Here is a 26,474-nt window from a genome sequence, read left to right as displayed (position 1 = left end):
GCATATAGTATACTACACTCAACCTAAGGGAATATACTGAAGAGAGGAAAAAACACTACTGTCAGGTAGTAAACAAGACAGATGCATTGCCTTTTGTGGTGCATCTAATTTTACTGTTCCATTCTTTGTTCTAGATTCCATCACACCCATACATGTAGATTGTACTTGGTCCACTTAAGTAGTATTAGCTTGAGAAGTTTGTGCCAGATAGTGTGAATACCACCAACACCTTATTATAGTCTGTATATCATTATAATTCATTAAGTGACTTTTGGTTGGTCTCATAATATTTCTTGTGTAGTGTTTGTATATGACATTTGGTTATTTCATTGAGTTTCTTCCATGGTCACATGTAACATTAAGTCACATCATCCTCTACATCTGTATCTTACCACAATGACAAGTTGTTGGTAAGGAGGATGGAAGTCTACAATGCACAAAATACATTTCACTGTCTACATTAACATGGACAACACTAGATGCACATTCCACAAAAATACACTGTAACTTCAACTGTTACAGAAATTACACCAGTTGTAAAATAAGGTTTTCTACTGTTTGTATTGTTGTAACTTGACTGTTGCACTGTTTGTAGGATCCAGCAGGTGGAGCTGCTGCAAAGTGCGCTCATTTTGCCTCCATGGAGCGCAGGCGTGCATACTCCTGCAGCCTGGGGTTTCAAGATGGAGGGAACGGAAAATATTTGGTCATACTTACGTTTATACATATATATCTGAATAAAAGTTGTAAATGGGAACTACATGTACAATTCGTATGTAAGCATAATGTGAGAAAATGTTGTACTGAAGTTGTAAGTAATAAAGGAGTAAGTCTGAAAATTGGCAGAAACATTGGAAATGCTGTTTTGCTATACTACTGGTACATGTACATACCTAAGAGCATTGATCTTGATGAAGCCGTTGGCATCAGTTGGGTCATAGTCTCCCTGGACATCAAAACTGAGGAATGAAAGAGTACAATTATATATTATATAATATACATAGAATTACTCTCTAGTTGCAATTTTGTGATCTTTGCTTAGTACAGTACTGTATATTCATTTTGAAACAATACAAAAAATCAGCCTAGATCCTTTAATTTTTAAGAAAGCAAAAAGTTGAGTTAACTCAGAGAACAGTATCGAGTCACTGAAGTTAAGCTTGCCTACGCTTGATACTCCCTATAACTACACATGTAAGTCAAAACCATCTGCTGCAGTGTGAGCTGAACATCATTGATTACGATGGATCCATCAGGCTCACACTGTGTTCATTTAAAAAAAAGTTAAACAAACTAATGTAGACTAGACAAACTGGATGGACCCTGCCCACCTGACCAGCTCCTGGTTGTAGAGTGAGCGTGGTGACTCCCTGCCCAGGATGTAGACGTTACCCTTGTACACAGACAGCTGAACCTTCCCCTCCACGCCCTCCTGGGACTTGGCGATGCAGTGGCGGGTAAACTCACACTCAGGACTGTACCACATACCTGGGCAGGAGGGAGAAAATTCTACTTTATTCAAATTGCAACACATGGTGGAACACTTGGCAGCAAATTTAGCTGATGTCCTCCACACATTATAGATTAATCATCTAATGAAACACAGCAATAAATAGCAAATACTGAAGGTATTGCCAGGATCATAATAAAAAACACTTGATTCGTAGTACTGTTATATCAAATTGTCTGACTTGTCCCAACACGGTAACTTGGAGATAAAGAATTGATGCTTGAAATCAGTAGAAATTGGAAAGTTTGTTTGTACAAAATGTTAGAACAGAACAGAGACCCACCATTGTACACCTGCTCAGAAAACTTGATCCCGAGGTCTCTCTTCAGTCGGCGCACCTCCTGGTTATATGTGGGAAATACAGAATTAACAGCTGCAATGTACTATACAGCACTGCAATACACAGTGGTGGGCTGGCTTAAGGCCAGAAAATCCTTTTTGGTAGAAATATAGCCTTAGATTCTTTTATTGACACTTCTACACCTCTGAGTCACTGATATATATCATCAATAGAAGGTACATGATACATGATATATAAGTGTGAGATGAAAGACCTTTCTGCTCCTGTATTTGTGATGCAGTTTCAAGTTCAAAGATGGGAGCATTCTCAAATGTAGTTTCTGACAAACTTTTGCTGAAAAGCCTCACTCTTTAATGTAAAATAAGCTACAAGTATGACTCCATGTCTTGCCCCTGACCTTGTCCATAGTGAAGAGTTCTATATCCTGGTGAGCGTGGTACAGGATGGTGCCAGCTGGAGTCTCATAGATACCTGTGTGGTGGGAACGGTTTTTAATGTAACATACTGTATCTGTATTGGTATATAGCCAGTATAACTGCCCTCCGGCATAACACCAGCTTTCACAGTACAGGCATTTCACCTGTAAAAGTACAGGTATGTTTAAATAAATAACCTCCATATTTTCCAAACTACCAGTACGTATTTCTATCAATAATGATCACGTAAGTAAGTAAGATGTAACACTAATGATTACACTATGCTATGACATGTCATCTATTCTGACACACAGAAGGACAATTGATGAAAATGGCAAAATACAGATCTATTTAGCCCCATACATCAAAGGTACAGTATATGCATATAGGGAAAAATCAGCACTGACCTCGAGACTTCATGCCGATGTATCTGTTCTCCACAATGTCTATCCGTCCAACTCCATGCTTTCCACTGTACAGGGATAAAAATAAAATTAACAGCTTAAGATCATTGCAATACAAACTATTAAATTCTATTACTTTGAGCTACATATCATTAAAGGCAGGTAGCGTTTGCAGGTCACAGAAATAGAGTTCCAAGTAGATGATTATTTCTTAGCTGACTTTATTTAAACCAATGCTGGCAATACTGGTGTAAGACAGAGCCACATCATTTAATGGGTTCCTTCTCTTCGTGAAGATGCTTTTGTTTCACAGGTATATTTTGTATGGTGTCAATTACGTACCCCACTTGGTTCAGGTAGAGGAAGAGTTCGAGGGAATCATCCTTCACAGTCCCGTCATCCAGGTTAGTCACCTTGGTCGGCACACCTGGAGAGACACAGGAGCATCATAAAGTTATCAAATATACAGGTGAGACCATCAGAGATAATGAGAGACAACCGAATCACTACTTTTGCAATTCACAGTAAACATTGGTAGCAGGCTTCAAACTCCTCACCATCCTTCCACTCAATCTCCAGTTTCTCCGGAGTGTTGGGGGCCTCCACCGGGTCTGTGGTCATCTGGTACAGGGACTTAGGAGCATGGGCCTGGGGAGGGACAACAGTCATTAAAATAAAGATTCATTCATTCATCAAAACATCTACTATACACGGACCCAACAGTAGTCGGAATGGGCATTCTGAGATGTTAAACCAGATAGTGAGTGAGTGGTATTTTTACTCAACGTGTATTTGTCTGTAGGTGATTTTTTACGATGCTGTAAATGAAGGTAATGATATTTATTAAAAAGTATTTTAAGGTTATATGGTTTTACCTTAGGATCTTCAAGTACTCCAGATTCATAACTGGAAAGGAAGGACAGGATGTAATGTAAAAATATGCCTTACATTTTAAGAGCGAATGTCTGTAAGGATCAAACAATGGTGGCACCGGTCAAAAAATCGATTTGGGTCATTTTTTGCACAGTGATAGTACTTGGTACATAACCCCTCAGAATAGCTTTCTTTTTGCTCAGAACCCCTTGTTGCCATGGCAACGGGCCAAAGAAGTTTTCAGGGCATTTGTCCAGATTTTGGCATGTACAAAACATAGAAATTGGCTAACTTTAGGGCACTATAACTGATCAGTGCTTTAGCGTAACGACAATTTCTTGCTATAATGTATGATTATTGCATATAGAGAGTGAATGATAACTCAAATTTTTATATATTAAACATAAGTTGACAGTAATCATAGTTTGCTGACCTGATGTGCATGAGGTTGGCGTCCATACTCCAGGGGCTTTTGGGGGTCACGGGGAGAGGGATGTTGTTTTTCTGGGAGGGAAATGTGAATTGTTAAGAAGTACTGTTGATTTCTTTTGTCTATTGTTTACTGTTGCTATTTGTAACCCATTTTATAAGACAGGCAACTCAAACTACTAGTACTGCAAGTGACTGGAATTTTAACAACCAAGGATACTACTTTCTTGCTGTCCACAACTACTATTAATGTAAAGTTATGCTATTGCCATCCCTTCATGCCTTCTATGTGACTGTGCTGATTTAACTACAACTGACCTTGGCATATTCAAACAGGTCAAGTCTGCCCTTGAATCTTTCAAAGAACGCTGGAATCTTCCATGGAGCATAGATCTGTGGAGTGCAAGGAGAGAGGGAAAGAAAAATTACAATAATTCTTTTTTTTTGTGTGCATCTCACCCTACAAAGAAAGCAGTCAGAGCACATTCATGTACATGTAGTACTTGTTGCTGGTAATACAGACATCATGCAACAGTATTTCCAGCATAATTTCTGAGCACTCAAGATGAATAGACCATATGTGAGATGAGATGATGTAGTTAATATTCAACTAGACTCTTCCATATCAAAGATGACAGTCAGAATATCCCCTGGGATCCCAGTCTCAGTAAGGATAATGAGAAGTTAAAATTCCGCATCAATGAAACATGGAACATACTTCAATTAACTTAAAGGCTTTCAGCTACGCACTCTGCTTTTGACACTTGAACCACCCTCAGAACCTGGCACATCAATTTCTATTTGGAGAATCATATTACTGTTCAATATCCTTTAACCTTGGACTCACCTTGACTCCAGGGTACAGAGCATAGCAGGTCAGCTCAAACCGAATCTGATCATTGCCCTGCAGGAGATACATATATGCATCTGATTAAAAGTCTGTAGCAGCAGATATCAAGACTGCAAAAACCAGAAATTTTAAAGATGACTTATTTAGCACCTAATTTGCATCAAAGAATCAAAAGCCAAGAAGGTACTATTACCGGTAAATGCATGTGACCTAATAAAATGACAAATCAACATAGCTCTTGAGTTCTTTTGCAATCAATTATATAGTGATTGGCATGACGTCACAGCCATTGAATGGTAGGCAAGAAGTGTCTGACAGTTGGGTGATTTGCTGCCAATAATTTGCATAATATATGTCTGAAAATAATTTGCACTGCAGCAAAAACAGTGATCGCTCATATTGGTAAGACATACCTTGCCCGTTGCACCATGGGACACGAATTGTGCGCCTTCCTGTTTGGCGATCTCGACCTGGCGTCTGGCGATACACGGGCGCGCGACGGCCGTGCCCATCAGGTAGCGGTCCTCATAGATGGCGTTAGCACGGACAGCCGGCCAGATGTACTCATCCACAAACTGCTTCTTCAAGTCCTCAATGAAAACCTGAAAATTATTGAGAATACACGAAACAAAAATTAGGACTGGAGTTTCAGCCCAAGAGCATGTCGGCAGAACGTACTGTGCTTTTGCAAGACTGGTAACATATTGTGCATAGAATTTTGTCAGAACATTGCTTTTAAGGTCGTACTTGCATATTTTAGGGTGACATCCTATATATACAGTACTTTTCAAATGTTACATCGGAAAAGATATCGTCTGCAAAGTTTTGATGCATGGTTGACCAAACATCCTACAAGATCCGTGAAAAATCTAGGTCCCAGCATGTTCTGCCGATGTGCTCCGGCCAAGGAACGTAGTAGCCGCTCACATAATTAACCGAATTACAGAGTTTTATTATACCGAGTGTCCAATCCTTCTTTGGTGCAAGAACTATCATGATCAGATAACGAATCAAATATTGTTGTCCTAATGGACCATAATTAAAACATTAGATAAAGAAATCTGAGGTAAAGTCTTCTGTCAGACATGAATAGCCAATAAATATCCAGGCACCTGTGTGTGTAAGATATGTGACAGAACACACAACTGTTCCAGACAGACTCAGATGTTTCTGACGTCATCAGTGGCATTTTATTGCCTCTCCAGCTGCTCCAGTCCCAGGAAAGGTCATTCCATTTACAAGCCTTTGGAATTATTCTGACAACCATGATAAATGCTGAAGTGTAGGAGAACCCTTTGGGGCCTTTTTGTTCCGACAATTCAATAGGCACACTTTTGAATACTCATGGTTTAAAGGATTACTGAAAAATGTTGTGGCACTTAGAGAATTAACAAACCGTAATTTTATGACATCACATTTATTGGTTGAAGTTCAGTTGTAAACCACCAATAAAAAATCTTCTTCCATACTTTGTTTTAACTTCACGGTAGAAGGCTGTCTCAGTAGCAAAATTAAATGGAAGGTCACGACTCCCAGGCGTGACACAATCAACGTATCTAACGATCTGACAACTTGCGCTGCTGTCTGGAATAGATACTGGTGGATCTTCCTCCCACATTCATGAATATCAATGAAAGACTGGGGCTCAGGAGGCTCCAAAACACCCCATCTCACATCTACTGGGAATGAGAGGAATACTGATTTTATGAAGGATGCATGTAGAATGTGCGTACACATATGAGCATTACAATACTGATTAATACACAACTGTTCATGTGCCTGACGATGTATATATTTCTATAATTCAAGGCCTAGATGGATAATCCGAATGACTGCTTTACAAAATTATTATCAGACATTACAGTTAACTGGGGACCACAAGGGGGCATTGGGAAAATGTCTTATAAGGAAAGGAAGGTCTTCTGGCAAATTGTATTTCCGTTGGCTAGAATGAGAATAAATGGAAGGGCATCACATGGCAATGTAGAGTGATTGGTATCTTGGAAATGAGATTCAAATTCAAATAGGAGTTTGAATGATTTTTAACATCATACCATATGCAGGACACGACTATGCAGTGATTGCTTGAGGACCTTATAACCTACTTAAGCTGCAAAGTGGTTAGCAAAGTTGCTGACAAAGTTGCCGACAAAGTTGCCGACAATGGAAAAAAACTACCTCATAAATCATTACACCTAAATGACAGGTTAGCAGATGATCACAGGCATTAAATGACAGGTTAGGAATAGGGGGTGTGTCAAATCAAGACTACTATCCTACAGGGCTGGAAATACTCACCTGTAATTTGCAGAAAACATTTTGAAAAGACAAAATCAAATTACATGAAGTTTTGCAGGCTAATAAGACTCAGTATTATGAATCACATATCAAAGGTACATCAAAGGTAACTAACAAAAACAGTATTTTCATCCAGGATTTCCAAGGGATTGCTAGACAGTCACCTCTGATTTCATACATGTATCACGGAATGTTCTAATGATAGACGCATGGGCAATAGTCAATTAATAATGTAGATCGAATCATCATTAATTGCTGCATCAGACAACACCTGCAATTAACAGAAGTATCATGATTTAGCAAGCTGGGGAAGATACTTTTGTAAGCGTGTCAACCTACTTGTTATGTTTTTTTTGCTTGAAAATGATTGTGAAAGAAGAGGCACTAGTCTCCTACCTTCTTGGCCCCCAGTTTGAGTGCCTTCTCCTTGGCTTCTGCAAAGTCTTCCTCCTGCCCGACATCAGCCTACAGACATACAAAGTTCTTGATATATTACAGACACAGCAGAAAAAAAAATCAACTGTTCTTCCTGTTCATCATCTCTTTTATTATCTTTTTGAACCATCTTAAGCATAGTAGAACAAAAATGTCAAATTTCAAAGATGAAGAAAAAATTTTCAGGTTAAATAAAATTACATTGTAACTTGTGTGTGAAGTTTGGACTCTTCACCCAGGTGTAAAAGTCTGTACATTCTTATGGTGCAGGCGTGTAAAAGTTTCTACATTCTTCGGGGTGTGTGTGGTTTCTTATCTCCAATGGGAATGTAATCCCATTGTATACATACCTGACAACTTTCCCTACTCACTATTACGTAATAAACGGGTTACAAAGGAAGGTAGCCAAATATTTGCACATTACTAAATCTACACACAGGGCAGTCTAATCACAAAACAGACACTGGTCTTATCCATGTTTTGACAGTCCTGTCTCAAGGGGCTTTAATTGGTTCAGAGATTACATTAATCTTACTTACAGTTAAAGCTTCATTCTTAAAAACACCATGTTAAACTTTGTAATGGCAACATTTATACAGCATAGAAAAGAGAAACCAAACTCTTATCATCTATTATTTTCAAGACAGGTTTAAAAGTGTAAATTATTCAAACTGGATGCAAACTCTAGATTTTTTTCAAATCACACTTGTTCCCTAGATTCAGATTAAATGTTTTCTAAATTCCTGGTGAATTTGTATAAAACTACTCTAAATTCTGTACAGTGCACGTGCTTTGCCAAACTATTACATCATTCCCATTCTCTAGCTCTGAGCTGGACTTTGATACTGTGAAATAGCTAAGTCATATGAAACAAAAGCACTGACTAAACATACTTATGATGGCTGGCTGCTCTTAAGTGCAGGCAACAGTCTCAGTAACTACCTAGAAACCAGACTGTGGTGTTTGGAAAACTATTGACTTTAAAATAAAATAAAAGTGAGGCATGTAAGTTATGATGTAACGTTACAATGTGGTCTGTGCTAAAAATGAAAGTGTGAACTTCCTGATCATATCGTACAATTAAGAAGATTTACAATGTACTCACATGCAAGAATGTGAAACTACAATCTGAACTTTGTATATTATTGTAGATTTAAATGGATGGATTTATTGTTCTGATTTGACAATTATAAGTCATTCATAACATGTATGTACTAAACATCAGACAATGAAAAGCTACCATTATTACAAAATTTTCCACACATTCGATATTGTAACTTACCATATAAGCGATGACATCGAATCCCTGTTCGATGAGCCACACCAGGATACATGATGTGTCCAGACCGCCGCTGTACGCCAGCACAACTTTCTTAGCTTCAGACATGCTTCTGGAAGGTAAAACACAACTTCAGGGCAGGACTCTAGCTACATTGTAGCTCCATTTTTTTTTCCTTCAGCCCAGGTTCATAATTGGACCCGGGGGGAGAGTGCTTGCAATCTGTATCTGTATTTGTATCTGTATAGCCGGTATAACCACCTTTCGGCGTAACACAGCAGTCAATGGGGCCTGGGGGCAAATTTTGGATTTCCCCACATTTTGAAAGGCAAATCATGAGTATGGTTTCTTGGATGTTTTTATATTCTCACCAAAGACTTTTGTCATTTTTGTCCATCAAGGTTGACAGATTGGTGTGAAAAATCTTGTCACACACTGCAAATTTCTTGCACTCATACTCACTCTCTATCCTGCAATTGATGGAAAAATGGGTGCTGGCTAGAGCCCTGCTTAAGGGTTGTCACTGAGTAACAAGAAGAAAGACTAATGACTGTGTATAGTTAAAAAGCAGTATTTGAATTTACAGTTCAATGGTGCTGGTGTACAAATAAGTGACTAGGGTGGAGGCTGCTATATTGATTTTAGGATAAGGAGTACTGGGCGTTTTTGTCAAATGCTATTCTGTGTTTACACATTGAAAACATCTTACAAAATCTCACACATTGCAAATGTGCCACTTTTTCACAAAAGGATGGTTTTAGGTAGCACATTCTTGTCACCTTGATAATGGATAGCTATAGATTGATATGTTTGACAGACATTGAAATCACCCTCCCATTGAGGAAATAGCTAGTGCTACAACATGTACCTATCAAGGTTTAACGTAAAGCCTGAACATGGAACAAATAAGTCAACCATTGTCAAGTTTCAGCCATTCAGTATCAGAGGCCCATTCACTAGCTCTGAGGTGCTCATGTTATAGTGCAGGATATAAGGGTTTTCTTTTACACAACCAAATATTCCTAACTTGCTTACGTTTCAGTGTGTCTCAGAGCAAGGTAGGAATATTTGCTTGTGTAAAAGGAAACCCTTATATCCTATACTTTATCAACCTGATGAAACTATTTTTGGATGTTATAGTGCAGTGTACGGACATCCCACCTGGAAAGACTGTTCTGTCTTATCATAGTTCGTGCATGACACATTTTAGAGAGGCCTCAAGATGTTATAGACAGAAATTATTCAGCTCACGGTTTGTCCTACCTACCATTTAGCTATACCATGACTTTCCATTTCATTCAAAGGTTATGAAGTTAAATCGTTGTCCTATATAACCTAGGAGAAATCACATCATGAGATAGCATCAATTGGTTCAAAATGCATGGGAGCTCCGGGTACCTACATTAATGACATTTCTAAGCCAACCGTGGGCAGATTGTTAATTGAATTTACCTCCTCCCGACTCCCAAACTGTAATTGCAGTAGGCAGATGATTTCCAGGATAGCTTCTCGCCGATCAATCAAATGATGTCCCATGCAATGGGAGTCAGGATGGGACATGTGTCTGCATCTATCTACTGACTACAGGAGGGGTGTGGCAAGGACAATTTTTTAAAAATGCAGAGGGTGTCTGTTCATTACCCCCCCCCCTAGGTTGCAACACCTGCCTTAAGGACTGTTCATTATAATGAGGGTCTAGACTGGGTGCATACAGTCCTTTCCAGAAGCTTTATTTTTTAGTCAAGAACCTTGATTTAAAAACAATCTACCTGGCAAGGGCTTAGGGGCTGTTCAGTACCTATATAAGGAGGGTCAGGGTGTATTGCACACAGACCTTACAGAAGTGTAACAGTGGGGGGTTTATAGGCGCTACCAACAGATCCGGCAAACGGGTCTAGACCTTTTAGCGGAGAGGTTAGAGTGTCTGCCTGTGGACTGGTGCCCAGGTTTGGTCGTGGGTTCGAACCCCGGCCGGAGACCAGTGGGGTTTTTACTGTCTCCTCCTGTTTCTTACAGAAGCTTAATTTTTTTTAGCCAAGAATCTTAATCAAACGCGACACATTTCTGGGCCTTTTAGGAAATAGGTACTTGCTATGCATGTGCACTTATTTATTATATTTCAGTCCATACCATGGTATGGATGAAATATATTGTGTTCTCTGATGTTTCTTCTTCTTCTCCTTCTCCTGCCACACAGTCAAAGGGATTCAACTCCGCCATCATTCAGCCAAATGACTTGAAATTTGGCATGGAGGTAGAGTGAGCCAATACCCCCAGGCGTTTTTTTCATTTTTTTGATACATGCCTTTGAAAAATTTTTATGAAGGTTTTTTGGGGCATTTTTCGCCAAAAAATGGATTTTTGGATCCTGAGCCCTGGTTTTACAACCAAATGATCTGAAATTCGGTATAAGGGTACCTTGAACATGTGTCTACAGAATAGCAGTCACATATTTGGCATACACCACTTCCAAATGACTCATTTGGGGGACTTTAATGGCTATTTTCAGCAAAAAAGGGCCAAAAGTGCTATACCCGTTCCATGTTCTATCTAAAGAATGGCCTGTTCCATCTGCCGTTGGCCATGGAACACCTGTTCCATTGCGGGTTACCTGAGGTCACATTGCACGTAAGTCGTACGGAATGACCCACACATTCAATTTTATGTGCCTAAGACCTTCAAAATGTATCAAATCTCATCATTGTTAGTATTTGCATACCTGTAATAAGACTAGTAGAGCTTTCGAGATACAATGTGCTTGTTCTTGCATCTTTGATCTCAATTACATAGCTACTATATAATTCATTTATTTGAGAATCTTTGCCAGTTTTACACTGGGGTAAGTTTGGAATAGTCCACTTTTGCGTGGGAGGGAGATGGACTGAAATATGCTGTATTTGCTCCCAAGCAAATGTCGGCCTCTCTAGTATCATCTTAAGTTCTAAGCAGAATGCCACATGCATACAGAAGCAAGCAAGTGAGCAATATGATTTGTCTTTAAAATGCAACAAAACAGAAACAGAAACTACAAGATTGTATTTGCATATGATTAAAATCAGGGTTATTGCGCCAACTTGGCAGAATTGAACATTGGGTCAACATGACTTGTGCTACCTGGGTCTGGGCAAACATGAGGCATGCTAGCGGCAAATACACACTGTCAGCAAAAGACATTCATCAAACCCAGGGACCATACAATAGTGCTACCTACGTGACCCCGCCCCCTTAAGAGGCAGAAATGGACATTCCCCTATGTCAATCAGCTGACACAAATGACAAGTTAGAACGTTGTCTAACATTCAGCTCAAAAACGTTCTTTCTGTGTATTTTGTGGTAATATTCTCTTTCCTTCAATGCTCAAAGTTGTCTACACGACATGATTTAACGTCAGATGGCGCGCACAGCTGGAACAACACTGTGCACCATGCACTGGGCAAATTCACCCGCAATGAATGGATGTGATTTAAACATTGTCACTTGACATTTTCAATACCTTAAATACAGTAACAGTATTTTACAAAGGAGTTTCTTAAAATGCATCATTTTCGTTTTCATAAAACGTGATTTTCGTCCATCGGTACCACGATCGTGCCCCGGTATATACGCGGTAACCTTTAGAAAAGCCGGCGGGGCAACACAGGGGGTCGGCCCGCCTAGCTGTCATTCTGCAAGCTCATCGCTCAGGCAGTGCACGCGCGTCTTTCCAGCACCACAAGGCTGTGAAATGGTACACAAACACACAAGAGCACAGCTATATATCTTGTCTTACCTTGTCACTGCAGAGCTGACTGTGTAACGCGAGGAAAAGCAGAGACTACCGGCCTGGAGCGTGCACGTTGGAGGGAGTGGGCGGTCAGATCATGAATCACTCAGAGCGTGGCGAGAGGTCAGAGGGAAGGGGTCATCGTCGGGTCAGCCAATCAGCGGCAAGTATAAGCCTGGCGAAATGTCTAGGAAATGTAGCAGGTGCATGTGACAAGTTGGGCAAATATTAATGTTGGAAAGTTGGATGTTGTTGACAAAAATTTTAGCGCGTTCGGCTCAGAACCAAGAGGTCCCGAGTTCGAACCTGGTCACCGATCTTGTGCCCTTGGGAAAGGCACTTTACACGACTTTCCTCACTTCGCTCAGGTGAAACTGAGCATGCCAGAATGATCATTATCATGATCGTGGGCATTAATAAGAAAACCCAAACCAAACCAAAAAGGTCCATGCCAGTGTGACGAAGTTGTCACTGATGTAATCTCTGACAGCGCAAAGTCTTGTGCAGATGATGACGTGATTTTTCATGAAATATCGTGAAATATCATGAAAAAGGCAAAGCCATGGGATCATGACATTAAAGGAATGGCAGCTTTATTGACGGATCTCTGTAGTATTTGTAACACATATGTACATGTAGTTGTATCAACATAATTAATCCGTGTGGTATTTTGCACTCATAGCTTTGTTGACAAATGAATAAGGAATGTTAAAAAGTACAATTAATGCGTATTACAAGTAAATACTGCTTCTGAATTTCTCATGAAAATTTTTATTATTGTCAGAAAGAAAAGTTAGTGTTTTGCTATATATATATATATTCCAAGCTAATTAATAATTAAAACATTTCTCTTCCTTCATCACTGCTTCTGGAGCGAGTTGGGCTCAACTTTGACAGTTTTGTCCGTTGCTGGGTCGACGAAGGCCTTGCCGCTCAGGTCTGTAAAGTTTTCACATTTCAGCAACGCGTCGTCTGGGACCTGAAAAAAAATCAGTTCAAAAGCTGTGATCATTTCTCGCGATATCTGGAGGTAAAAGCTGCAAATTGGCCATAACTTTCTAAACACATTTGCAATTTTTAAATTGTGATATATATCATGCCATCATTCAATAGTTTTGTAGCCTGGGTGCCATCCTATTTGCATACCGGGGCTCCCATACTCCCCCCTAACAAATATTTCTTAGGGGGTATTGTATGCCCCGGCATACAAATAGGATGGCACCCAGGCTAATAGTTTTGGGTAATATTGATTTTTAAGGCAGTCCATATCAGCTTCTGTGACGACAGTACTATTATAAAATCATATTGGCCCACCATCTGTATCGGTGTGTACAGAGGCCAGGGGTGGGACTCCTCGGGTACGGGATTGTTACTGGCGCGGTTGTATGATGTGATGATGGCCCAGCGCCGCCTAGCGGAGTTGTTCTGGCCACTGCAGTGCAGCAGGTTGGAGTGAAAGTAGCAGGCGTCACCTGTCAAGTAGCCATCAACTGTTACTGCTAACTTTCTACGCTGTCAAGATACAATTACGATAAATTAACACAATAAATTATTAGTGGGTGACAAAAAGAATGTGGCTTTTGGCCTAGAAAAAACTGCAACGAAAATGTAAACCCAATTGCAACTGATTTACTGTTCTTTCAATTCACCTTGTGACTAGCAGATCATTCCATACAACTTACAACGAGGCAGTACTTTCACATATATATTGGCGTTTGCATGTACATGTATATCACGTTTGGATTCACCTTCATCTAACTCCAGATGAACCAGTTCGAACACCTTCCTGACGTGGTTGACCCGCTCCAGGTCTGCTCCCTGCTGCCCGCCTACAAACGTGTGCTCAATACGGCCCAGCCTGTGCGAACCTGGCAGTACCTACAAAAGAAAAGACTCACACAATGACAGGCATTTACTTCATTCTCATAGTACGCTTACGGTTCACGTTTCTGTATCAATGGGTGTCCACTGAGATGCATGGTTTGAATAATATGAGACATCGGTAGCAGAGAATAATGTGAAATGCTCAACGTCTGTGTTGGTATACATGCTTTTAAAAGTTTTGTTACTAACAGGCTGTTACTAACAGGCTTGCTAGGAAGGAAAGTAACATTTCTGATCAATTGGGCGCGCAACTGAATCTACGCGCCAACATATCCGTATGTGGCCCACCTGCATACACCCGTTCTCCGTATCTGTTTTATCGATAGCGATGTACAGGGAGCCCATGTCGGGGAACAGGCAGCCACTCTTGTACCAATATCTGCAAAACCAACAACTAGTGACTGGGTGTACATGTGTCAAATAACGCCGTCAAAGGTAACACACTTTGGTGAGGAATCAAGAAAAAAGACCATCACCTCGACAATCTGAATGATAAAGTTTATTTCACGGTTGTTGTCAGAGTGAATACTCGATGACAGGAAACATTAGAATACTGTTGATTATATTCAGATTTATCAATTTTTTTCTGGCAAAGGCGCGGGTGTGATGCTAAAAATCTGTAATGCCTTTAGAAAGGGAACAAGCAAAAACTTGTGAGTATAGCCCTATATACCCATAGTCCTGGTGCCATCTGAACTGTCCTCCCGTGTGCGGTTCCTTCTGAATTAACTTGCTGCTGTAATGGTACACTTCTCCTCCCAAAAACTGTGAATAAAAACAAGATGCCAAGTAAGAAAATTTTATCATATTCTGCAGATCAAAAGGCAAAGAACTGTATGTTCATCACTTTGGCTTCTCTGCACCTGGAAGAAACTGACCTTTCCCATGAATCCCGCGGTTTTTTCCATCCTGGCAATCATCCCTGTGACGTCATTTCCGGGGTGCCGCCAGATACACAGACGAACGTTCCTCCCGGAGCCGTCTGAAATCTCGTACGAGTATTTCTTCACTCCCTCCTCTAATTCTAGTGCTTGGCGAAGTTTGGAAATCTCCTGTTTGTCAAGAATACCCCTGCGTTGGTCAAGAAATGCAAAAATGACAAGCTGCTGACATCTCTCAAACACTGTAGCACACATCCTTACATTGTAAAATATCAAGGAGGTTCAATTAAAATAGCAAGACTACTTTAGTACTTTACATTCGGAAGAATGTTATTGACCTCAATATGAAAAACATCCACAGCATAAAACATAAAACCTTTGAAAAGTTAACACGAAGTCCATGATGATACCGCTGCTGATCATTTTACATTTGGCTATTCACCGTCACGCTGCTTACGATATCAATACATTTGTATACAGATACATACCTGATGATGACGTAGCCATTCTCTTCGAAGTCTCGTTTGATCTCAGGTGTGACGTCGAAATTCCCCTTCTCGAAAACATAGTCTGGCAAAGACAGATTCCATCAGAATTAGAACACAGAGATATCATTTTGTAAACGTATATCTGCAATGGAAACTGCTGTCCGTTGATTTTGTAGCCGACTTGTAGACCACTCGCCTTAAGGATGGGCACGGTAGACTGTGAAAGAACTGTACCTTGGCCGATTCTGATTGTCTATCCATGTCTATGGCATTGGTTTACTGATTTAGAAAGGCACAATGTAAACAGCACTCCCATATAAACCCTGAGGCTGTTGTCAGGAGTTGAACGACGGGGATCCTACAGTTGTTAAGATATCACTGACCACAAACCTGAGGTGGGCATGCTTCCTCTTTTGTGTTCCAGATCCTGCGAGAAACAGATTCAGGCTTGCAGCAGTGGTGAGCTGCGGCTCTGTCTGGATAGTTCATGGAGTTTGACCTGACCACCAGTGTAAATAAACCTTTGGTCCATGGAACCCATATATATGACTTGCAGGCCGGTGCTATTATTTTGATGATCGAACGGACAAGTAAATAAAATTTCGTGTTTCTTTGCCCATAATTGAGTGAAAAATCGACATGAGGTGCCCATCGCTTTATTTGACTACGTGAGGTCATGGTTTATGTGAATTGAATTATGAATATCATATTACATAAAGGGATCCAAATAGTCACCGAAGTAAAGTCACGTAAAACTTTATTCATATTTCATGTATGGTCTCGGTATCATCAATACAGAGAAGTAGAAGTAGAAGCTTCCCATTTCAGAACAGCATATCCTGAATGCCTAGAAAGGCCCAGAAAAGAACAAGAAACAGCCATGCCTTCAAATATCAGAGTTATTAAGCAAGAATTGAGGTGTTCAAAAACTTGTATTTTTCAAGAACTATCGTAGAGTGGAACCGATTGCCACCAACCACAGTTGGCGCATCATCACAAGAATTAAAGTCGTCCAGTGTGATATACATGTAGCTAGCTGTCGCCGCGCCGCGTGCCTGCGAAGATGGTGTGTGACGCCGAAGGGCGGTTATACAGGTTATACTGATATCGATACAGATACAGATGAGTTACTTCTGGACCGAGTTGGTGTCGATCTTGACGTTCTTGTCGGTGGTGGGGTCCACGAATGCCTTGCCGCTCAGGTCTGTGAAATTCTCGCATTTCAGCAACGCGTCATTCGGAACCTGGAGGGATATACAGGAGAAATAAGGGCAATACTCGGTGTATTTTATACAGCAACGAGAGAAATATCCTATTAAATTATACACAAGACGAAATTCCCATTTTTCAACATTAAGATATATAAAACTACAGTAAAAGCCTTTCGTTCATTCACCATCCATCCATCCACCATCCATCCATCCATCCACCATCCATCCATCCATCCATCCATCCATCCATCCATCCATCCATCCATCCATCCATCCATCCACCATCCATCCATCCATCCATCCATCCATCCATCCATCCATCCATCCATCCATCCATCCATCCGTCCGTCCGTCCACCATCCATCCATCCATCCATATATCAAGACACAGGCGACACACAGGGTTTTAAAAAAAGTTAAAATTTGTTTGTTGACGTTGAAAGATACACGATGTTGCTTCATGCTAAAGCGTAACCGTCAGAATAGTTATAATTTTGAGATTTTGATCAATAACAGGATTTCAGTGTTTAGTTCACCCACCATCTGTATCGGTGTGTACAGAGGCCAGGGGTGGGACTCCTCGGGTACGGGGTTGTTACTGGCGCGGTTGAAGGCGGTGACGATGGCCCAGCGCCGCCTAGCGGAGTTGTTCTGGCCACTGCAGTGCAGCAGGTTGCTGTGAAAGTAGCAGGCGTCGCCTGAAATAAAAAACAGTCACGTCACACTTAATAGAAGCCACGTGATAAGTTTCACTGGGACAGTCCACCGAGGAAGACCAGATTGACTGGTCGAAAGCTAAGGTGAGAACATTTAACTTTTGTGTTGGAACAAAAGTTGTACCTTGAAATACCAACACCATGTTTTGTACTATTCACAATGTCGCTCCCATTCCAAGCACCTAAGTGTTTTACGTTTTTGGTTCACCTTCGTCCAGTTCCAGGTGAACCAGGTCGAACAGCTTCCTGACGTGGTTGACCCGCTCCAGGTCTGCTCCCTGCTGCCCGCCTACAAACGTGTGGTCAATACGGCCCAACCTGTGCGAACCTGGCAGAATCTGTCAATGAAAGAAAGCCGAAAATATGAACGTTGAAATTCGGTTTTGATGATCTAAATATATCCCAATATACTTGACTATTTCTCCCAAATTAATCCCGCTAAATGAGGAGGACACAGACAATCATGAAAGTTCGCCTGTGTTGGAATTTACAAGTTTTAAGTTCAAACTTTTGTTCCAACACAGGGGATTGTTCTCAACTAGAGGTTTCAACCAGTCACTCTGGTCTTCTTCAATAGACTGCAGACCCAACGAGACTTCAATAGACTGACCGAAAGGTCCAGGCGAGAACAATCCCTTGTGTTGGAACAAAAGTTTAAGGTTGAACTTTAAACAAGCAAAACAATCACTTTTACCTGCATGCACCCGTTCTCCCTGTCTGCTTTATCAACGGCGAGATGGAAAGACGCCATGTCCGGGAAGAGGCAGCCATTTTTGTACCAATACCTGTATGATGTCATAACCAACGACACAGGACAACAGACCTGTTAACGTACCAGGTATTTACGTTTGCTTCAGGTCACAGGTAAGGAAAAAACTTGAGATGAAAAATACACGATGTTCACAAGTGAGAAACGAACTAAACTGGTTCTACATGATCAAGAGAACGAATAAGTTTAAAATTTTGAATGACACCTGTGGTAAGACTAACTTTGTGCGTACCCATAGTCCTGGTGCCAGCTGAACTGTCCGCCAGTGTACGGTTCCTTCTGAATTAGTTTAGAGTGGTGATGGTACACCTCACCTCCCAGGAACTGTAATAAAACAATCAAACAGGTGTCAATAAGGTCCTTAATAGTACCGTTATGCTAGCCTCTACCAGGCTTCAGGAAGCTGCTGGAAAGAGTAGAATTGACCAAATAAACAGATGATCGGGGAGTTGGTCCGCGCTAAGAGAACAGTTTAGCACACTGGATATGCAGTGGACAACGACGTTGGTGTTTAATTACCTTTCCCATGAATCCAGCGGTTTTCTCCATCCTGGCTATCATCGCTGTGACGTCATTTCCGGGGTGTCTCCAGATGCAGAGCCGGATGTTCTTGCCAGACCCGTCCGGAATCTCGTACGAGTGTTTCTTCACTCCGTCCTCCAACTCCAACGCCTGGCGAAGTTTGGAAATCTCCTGCTTACTCAGGACACCCCTGAAATGGAGACATGGAAAATTCTAATTCTACAGATTCACAATAGAGGACAACTATCTTTCATAGCTTTTATGACGGGTATATTATGTACATGTACATACCATAAAATGTTACATTGGCGATAAGGTTTACTGTTATATTGGCGATACGGTAGTACTTTTTTCGGTCGTTATGTTTCTTGCTACTCAGTAATTTTAAGCACACCTGATGATGACGTAGCCATTCTCGTCGAAGTCACGCTTTATCTCGGGTGTGACGTCAAACGTACCCTCTTCGTACTGATAGTCTACAAAAACAAGAAAATGTCGGACAACGATGATGACATATTCAAAACATAATGCGATAATTTCTTCATTTTAATGCAGTTGTTTCAAACCTTCATGTACAGTGGAAGAAGTGTAACAGAACTATACTAGCAAACGTTGCGATGAAGACTATCTTTATCTCCTATGACTATGCTGTACCATGTAACGTGTCAAAAGGCTAAGGTGTAGTTTGCTTAAAAAAAGAATGATTAAGTGAGCAACACGACGATACACACCGGATCGTTAACGTAGACACCTCTACATGTGTGCCATCCCTCACCTGATTTTGGCATGACGCTTCCTTCCTTGCTTTGATCCTCCTCTTACTGTGGGTATATGTAGACCAAAACAGACCTTCCCGTCAACCTTTCTGGAGAAAGAAAAAAATACCCCAGAACTTTGGTCCTTAAACATTTTGTCACATCACATGCTGTGTACCCTATAACTCCACAATAAGTCACTCATCAGCACATATGTAGTCCACGTAAAGAGGTCAAATGGTGGATGAAGGCCAGTGGCTGCAAAACCTTCACCCATTACTGGGTGGCGCTAAATTAGACAGCGTCGCATTGTGACCGTCACATTGTGACCGTGACTACAAATACCATGGAGCTTTCTTCACCAAGAAAATAATATTTTCGGAAGCGTTGTAGTGCTTGTTTGTACGCGTGCGTGCGTGTGTTGTGTGAACACTGCAGAAGTGATAAGGTAGACCAACCAGATCCCAAGACTGTGTACTGTGCCCTAAACGACCGGTCGTTGACGTTTGACATTGCCAGGTACATAAAGTGCCACCGTCGGTGAACTTTAGACTGTTGCTCAAGTCTACTTAGGCTGACGGACGGATAGCGGTTCCAGTCATGCTTTTAGATTATTTTTTTTTTAATGTGAATATCAGTAAACTATCAAAGTGACATTTTGATCTGGACGCTTTACATTACTTTAACGTTACATGCTGATAATGATATGTGTAATTAATGCTCTAAAACTTACACTATTACAATCTATGAGTATGGACATTGTCCCTACATATATGGTACAGTAATAACATACTGCCGATCCGATCGTGGTTCTATTCAGCAAATGTTACTTCATTGAATTATTACGATCTCTAGACTAGACGTACATGTACAAGATGTATACCTGTGCCACAATCCTAGAAACACGTGAGAAAGGCCTAACGCAAACAAAAGACTGCTGACCCTGTTGGTACCAGGTTGACCTTAGGAATAGTGGACTTTTGACCGGTGTTCTTTCGTACGCGGCAGCTGACATGTAGACCAGTCACCCGGTATACCTGACAGACTAAGGCAGTGACTGTCCTGTTTACCTCTGTTACCCGTTGAATTGACCAAGAAGACAACATGCCGGTCGCCGGTAGGTACCCTTACCTTACATCACAACCGTACTCTAGACTTGTTGTAATGTTGAACATGGTGCATTTCGGAGACGCGGCATGGAGTTGTACCGTTGTTTACAACCTTAGAATTTTTGTTGAATGAATCAGGTAAGACATTACCCGCATGATCAAACATGTAATATGTAGTCAGAATCTTACAGAGTAACATAAGGGCAGTCTGCCCACTGGGACTCGAAGAATGTATGAGTGCTCATAAAATGATTAATCTTATACTGTAGTATCTTCGACCTAAAGCGTAAAGTAAGGTGGTAAACCTACTCCTTCCAGAGTACGAGTGGACGGAGACATTTGACATCACTCCTGAAGTACAGGCAGACTTTGACGAACATGGCTACATCGTCGTCAGGTAAGACATTGTTTCTTCAGTAAAATTTTTGTTGCCTTTTTCTGCTTTGAAACAGCTACTAAGTAGGCTACTTGTGATACATGTACGGGCGTAACTACAACCAATGCGTCATGCAATGTTTGTGTTTACAGTTTATATAGTAATTAATGAACTGTTCTTTAGTCTCTTTGTGATCAGTCATTTGTTGCATCTTTCTGGTTACCTGGATGTCATAATGAAGGCAATGTTTTCCCAAACCTCTTTTTTCTTTGCACGCTCGCATTGGCTTTGGGGTCATAAATAATATAATCAAATCTGCATTGCCCTTACACACTGTCCCCTGCATCAGGGATAAAAGTAAAGTCACAGGGACGTGAAGCTTCGAAGTAAAAATGACCCTGACCCTGTACCTTACTACAGAGGCTTACTTACCAAAGAAGAGATGAAGAAGATCCACAAGGCTGTAGATCACAGTGAAGGGATCACCAAACACTCGTACCAGATCCCTGACGGCAGGGGCAGGAGTAGTGGGTACTGTATCTGGAGCCATCCTGGGGACGATGTGACCGGTATGGTGGGGAGGGTGGAGAAGGTGGCAGGGTACTCGCAAAAGGTGATTCAGAAGTACATGTATGACCTTTTTTTTAACGGAGTGGTTCAATGCAAGGCCTATACGACCACTTCGCGGATTGAACTAGAAATATGAGAGAAATATGGCTATGTCAAGAGATGGCGTTGGACATTTGATTTGAATGCCTGCATTTTAATTGGCAATATCACGATTTCTTGTACATGTCAATTAAAAAGCTCCAACGTATACATACGCAGAAATGTGAAGGCTATGTGAACTTGCTGAACTTTGACATTACGATATATTAGCAAAAATCATGAGATTCACAATTTAGTAGTATGAAATTCTAGTAAATTTAGATAGTATATTGTAACTTGCAATGAGATATTGGCCTTGCACTTGCGAAAATACTACTCAAAGGTATAAATGATGATTCATTTTGAAAGTTGCTTGGAGGAGAGGAGGTCTATCACTACCACACCAAGCTGGTGATGAAGGAGCCTCAGTCTGGGGGGACTATCAACTGGCATCAGGACTACGGGTAGGTTCACATACAACAGCTTTGTTCATCAGGCCACACCAATTGAATTTGTTGGTTCTCGGATTTTTTCAGAAAAAATATGAAGCAACAGGGCAAAAAAACAAAAATAAAAACAGGTATAGGCATCCTATTATAACCCCAAATATGATTGGAGCCATGAAGTCAACACAAAACGCGGCTGGGTTAATATTTAAACGAATTTTGAACTTTAAATCAAACCACTGCATTGATAGATGGAAAAACTGCAACAACTAGGAAGAAAAGTACTAATCTGAACTGTTGGGAGCAAAATATGAGCATTATTGAGTTGATTCAGAACCAGAATCTTTTTTGTTTATATTACAAATCAGAAAAAAATGGAGAGGGGAATCCGAGAACCAACAAATTAAATTGGTGTGACCTCAGCTTATAACGGCCATAGCAAACTAAAGATCTTCATCTAATACAAACAACCAGCTTGGCCAATCATGTCCAACATTTACCTTCCTTCATATAAAACAAAACAAAACAAAACAAAACAGTCGTTACAGATGATATTGCAATGTATCTCTTCATTGATGCCTTTCCTATGATCTGTTGACCAGTGCGTAGCTGAACTGTTAACTCTGGTGTGTTAACTTTGAACCTCTCCCAGCTACTGGTACAAGAACGGCTGTCTGTTTCCTGACATGGCGTCTGTCATCATCGCAGTAGACAAGGCAGACAGGGAGAATGGATGTCTCCAGGTATAAAAGCATACTGCCTTTATCTTACCTGTACACCCATCTAAACTGATCATGGTTTTGTTGAGTACTTGCTCATGGTTCACAGTCATGTCATGTTTTAATATAAAATACATGTTTGCAATGCATATTATTAATCCACAGCATAAGCATACAAGCTTGTCTAACTCTCAGGAGACAGGGCACAACTGATGTTAAACTGGATAGTGAGTGAGTGAATGTGTAACAAATTCTTTTTTGAGATCCTGTTTTCTGCTCACAACTTCCCAGGTTCTCCGTGGGTCCCACAAACTGGGGCGGATTGACCACGTGTTTGTGGGAGGGCAGACAGGAGCAGACATGAAGAGGGTGGAGGAGGTCATGAAGATCTGCCCTCTGGACTATGCAGAACTGGACGAAGGTAAGATTGGGTAATCTCTAAGCAAATCATATAGTGGCAAGGCAGTAACCATTGGCATCCTTTGCTGGCTAATGGACAGACCTCTGGCCAATGGATATTGCTTCTGCTTGGAGATTAAGATTGAGATTTATGTTACAGTTTGTTTTGTTTGTTCGTTTGTTTATTTGCACAACAGCATTAAAAAATTATACATAATACACTAATAATAAATAAAACAGGTGCAGCAGGAGGGCAAAAGCTTATTTAGCTCCCCCTCTATACTAACCAAAACTAAACATAATTGAATTGAAATAATACATACATACATACATCTGAAGAATTAGGTGGAGAATCCCAGATGATGATATGGCTATTTCATAATAATGTGACAGGTACAATACAATGTTGTTGTTTGTCCAGGTGATGCGCTGTTCTTCCACTGCAACCTGCTTCACAGCAGCGACAAGAACGACTCCACGCGGCGCCGCTGGAACTTCATCTGTTCCTACAACCGCGCAAGTAACAACCCTGTATACGTGCACCACCACCCGCAGTACACACCACTCCACAAGGTACCTTTCCAGTTTGTGTTTCAGTTTAAGATTCTGTATTATAAAAATTGTGTTGCAACATTGAAAGATTATTCTCTAGAAGGTATGGCTAGGGTGATGGAATCAGCAGCAAGTTGGGGCAATCTATGTACATACACAAATGTCACAGAAATGCTAGTCTTTCTATCGGTCTAGAAATCACTCTCTAGAATACAGTAACTTAACTGTGCCTAAGTTTCTTGAGGCCCATTGTACATTGTTATATGCAGTTGTTTCCATGCATTGTCCTTCCATAGAGTTCTTGTTCTATGCCGTTTTTGATGTAAATTTTCGTTCTTCTGTTCTCTCATAAACAGGTTCCTAATGATGCCATCCTGAAATGTGAGAACTTCACAGACATGACAGGGAAGGAGTTCGTGGACCCGAGCATGGACAAGACAGTCAAGGCTGATCTCACCACCTTCAAGGGCGACAAATGATTGGTTATGTCCTGGTTGCCTGATCAGAGCCTCTACCAGGCTTCGGGAGGCTGCTAATTTGGCCAATGTCTACTCTTTCCAGCTGCCTCCTGAAGCCTGGTAGAGGCTAGCCTGATCACCCAACAGCAGTCAGTACTTCGTAGTAGGCATTCGTCGGTCTTAAAAGACCATGAAAGTACTTCATCTACACCCTGTACTTATTCTTTGTAGGAGACCAGAAATTGAAATTCAACACTGACGTCTATCAACTGCTGCTTCAACTAACTCTGTTGTGACAATTTTTCATTTGTTATCGCTGGCTAATTTCTGTTGCAATAATATTTTCATGTTTCATAGTTGTCAACATTGATCCTTTCAAACAGAACTTTCAACATTGAGATATATCTAAGTGCATTTTGCTCAGATCCAAGTAGTTATATTAGAAATGTATGATTCTACATATGAAGTTTCATGAAGCCATGAAATGGTGCTCAAGACACACTGATTTTCCCCAGATAGCACACTTACTCTTCTATAGTATTTACTAGGAATTTTCCATGAGTTCTACAATGGAGAAGAATGGAGACAAAAAACTGAGACAGACACATACATGTATTCAGAACATGTGGACCCCAAGCCAGCTTTATGATAAAATCATCACTACAGCACAGATTCTGAGACTAGGCAATGATGGAAGTCATCGAGTTTTTCCAAGGGGTACATAATTACCATAACTGTGATGTTCACTTTGGAAGAAAAAACTGCAGCATAACAAATTGAACAAAGTATGTCATTGAGAAAAACAAATGCCGAATACTGGTATGTTCATCTGGCAAATACTTACTTTTGGGAAAAAAAAAGAAGAGAATTGTGTTCCCAGTACAGAAAGTGTATCGTCTTTCTAACAGTCGTCCTAATATTCACCTCTAAACTCGTGAATTGTGCAACTCCTTATGATATCTAACATAGGAAAATGAATTGATCAATATAACTGTGCTGTATGTTATATTATCAAGTTATCTGACTACTGTATCCCTATCAAATACATTATAATCTTCTCACAATAGCTGCAGAAATTCACAGAGTTGCCATAAGGAAGCATGAAATAAACCTTTACATTATCAGCTGGTCTTGGAATAAATTATCTCTATATGTATTCAATAAAACTGCAGCTCCTATTGCAAGTTTTTTATCTGTACATTTTGTGTCCTTTATGATGCTTCAACGTCATGGACTGAAGTACAAACTAATAAGGAAATCACTAATACAAGCAAAGTCAATCCAACTTGATAGATTCAATGTCTAACTGTATCAGTCCAAAATACACGTCATTTTCTTTGTCAAGTCTTTGTAACATTTCATACACGATTTTATACACCTGAATTGTAATAGTAGAGGTTGATCATATGGTGAATCATTTGGTAAAGCAAAAAAATATGATAGTCAAACTAAACATTGCTATCATTGCTACATGTACCATTGCTTCATACATGTACATGTATTTTGGTGTAGGGGAAGTTGGGGAAATGCATACATGTATACAGTACTTCAATATACATGTTATCTAGTTAAAAGTTCTGGGCATGTCATAATACTGTAACAGTTCTAACTTTTCAAAAAGTTTGGAATGGCAACAGAGTCAAGCAGTGCAAATACATTGCTACCTTTTACAGTTTACATAGAGGATTGCAGAAATAATGCAGAAAACTTAACAAATCTATGGATAGTTTGATGCTCAACATCTTATGAGAATGAGAATAGAGGCATACATTGTAACAGTAGTTGCTTCATCTGGTTGTATCATAGTGTAAGTTACTCTTCTGTGTTACATGTGTATGTTGCTATAGAACTAAAGAACTCATCTCACAACATGGCAGATAAAGTGCCACCTACTGGAAAGAGCATGTACTGCAACTTGGACATCTCAAATCAGCAACTGTCCTATCCTAGATAAATGAATACGCATTTTCCACACAATTGTCAG

At 40.5% G+C, this 26,474-nt stretch overlaps 4 protein-coding genes across 4 annotated transcripts; 1 reads left to right on the top strand and 3 right to left on the bottom strand.

Moving 5' to 3' along the window:
• Nucleotides 1–105: 105 nt before the first annotated feature.
• Nucleotides 106–12,673, bottom strand: LOC109484738 (argininosuccinate synthase-like). Its single transcript, XM_019788099.1, has 16 exons — nt 12,565–12,673; nt 8,799–8,907; nt 7,478–7,546; nt 5,197–5,385; nt 4,781–4,837; nt 4,252–4,326; nt 3,938–4,008; nt 3,507–3,537; nt 3,189–3,279; nt 2,974–3,058; nt 2,635–2,699; nt 2,209–2,282; nt 1,794–1,851; nt 1,332–1,488; nt 894–959; nt 106–670 (listed from the first exon to the last, which is right to left on the bottom strand). The coding sequence occupies exons 2-16, from the start codon at nt 8,901–8,903 to the stop codon at nt 628–630; spliced, it is 1,236 nt and encodes a 411-aa protein (XP_019643658.1). The 5' UTR covers nt 8,904–8,907; nt 12,565–12,673; the 3' UTR covers nt 106–627.
• Nucleotides 12,674–13,417: 744 nt separating this feature from the next.
• Nucleotides 13,418–16,299, bottom strand: LOC109484418 (ectoine dioxygenase-like). Its single transcript, XM_019787667.1, has 8 exons — nt 16,202–16,299; nt 15,812–15,893; nt 15,321–15,513; nt 15,116–15,207; nt 14,731–14,821; nt 14,307–14,436; nt 13,873–14,030; nt 13,418–13,537 (listed from the first exon to the last, which is right to left on the bottom strand). Exons 1-8 carry the CDS (start codon nt 16,212–16,214, stop codon nt 13,418–13,420), a joined length of 879 nt encoding a protein of 292 aa, XP_019643226.1. The 5' UTR covers nt 16,215–16,299.
• A 318-nt stretch (nt 16,300–16,617) lies between these two features.
• Nucleotides 16,618–19,929, bottom strand: LOC109484419 (ectoine dioxygenase-like). The gene is made up of 8 exons (XM_019787668.1): nt 19,804–19,929; nt 19,423–19,504; nt 19,026–19,218; nt 18,739–18,830; nt 18,432–18,522; nt 17,946–18,075; nt 17,562–17,719; nt 16,618–17,055 (listed from the first exon to the last, which is right to left on the bottom strand). The coding sequence occupies exons 1-8, from the start codon at nt 19,814–19,816 to the stop codon at nt 16,939–16,941; spliced, it is 876 nt and encodes a 291-aa protein (XP_019643227.1). The 5' UTR covers nt 19,817–19,929; the 3' UTR covers nt 16,618–16,938.
• A 782-nt stretch (nt 19,930–20,711) lies between these two features.
• LOC109484762 (phytanoyl-CoA dioxygenase, peroxisomal-like) lies at nt 20,712–24,558 on the top strand. Its single transcript, XM_019788130.1, has 8 exons — nt 20,712–20,900; nt 21,211–21,289; nt 21,689–21,881; nt 22,286–22,380; nt 23,015–23,105; nt 23,373–23,502; nt 23,902–24,053; nt 24,389–24,558. Exons 1-8 carry the CDS (start codon nt 20,888–20,890, stop codon nt 24,509–24,511), a joined length of 876 nt encoding a protein of 291 aa, XP_019643689.1. The 5' UTR covers nt 20,712–20,887; the 3' UTR covers nt 24,512–24,558.
• The last annotated feature ends 1,916 nt before the right edge of the window (nt 24,559–26,474 follow it).

This window comes from Branchiostoma belcheri, unplaced genomic scaffold (genome assembly GCF_001625305.1).
Source record: "Branchiostoma belcheri isolate BF01 breed outbred unplaced genomic scaffold, Haploidv18h27 scaffold7, whole genome shotgun sequence".
NCBI classification, from domain to species: Eukaryota; Metazoa; Chordata; class Leptocardii; order Amphioxiformes; family Branchiostomatidae; genus Branchiostoma; species Branchiostoma belcheri.
Note: the sequence above shows the minus strand (reverse complement) of the source record. Positions and strands in the feature narration are given on the sequence as shown.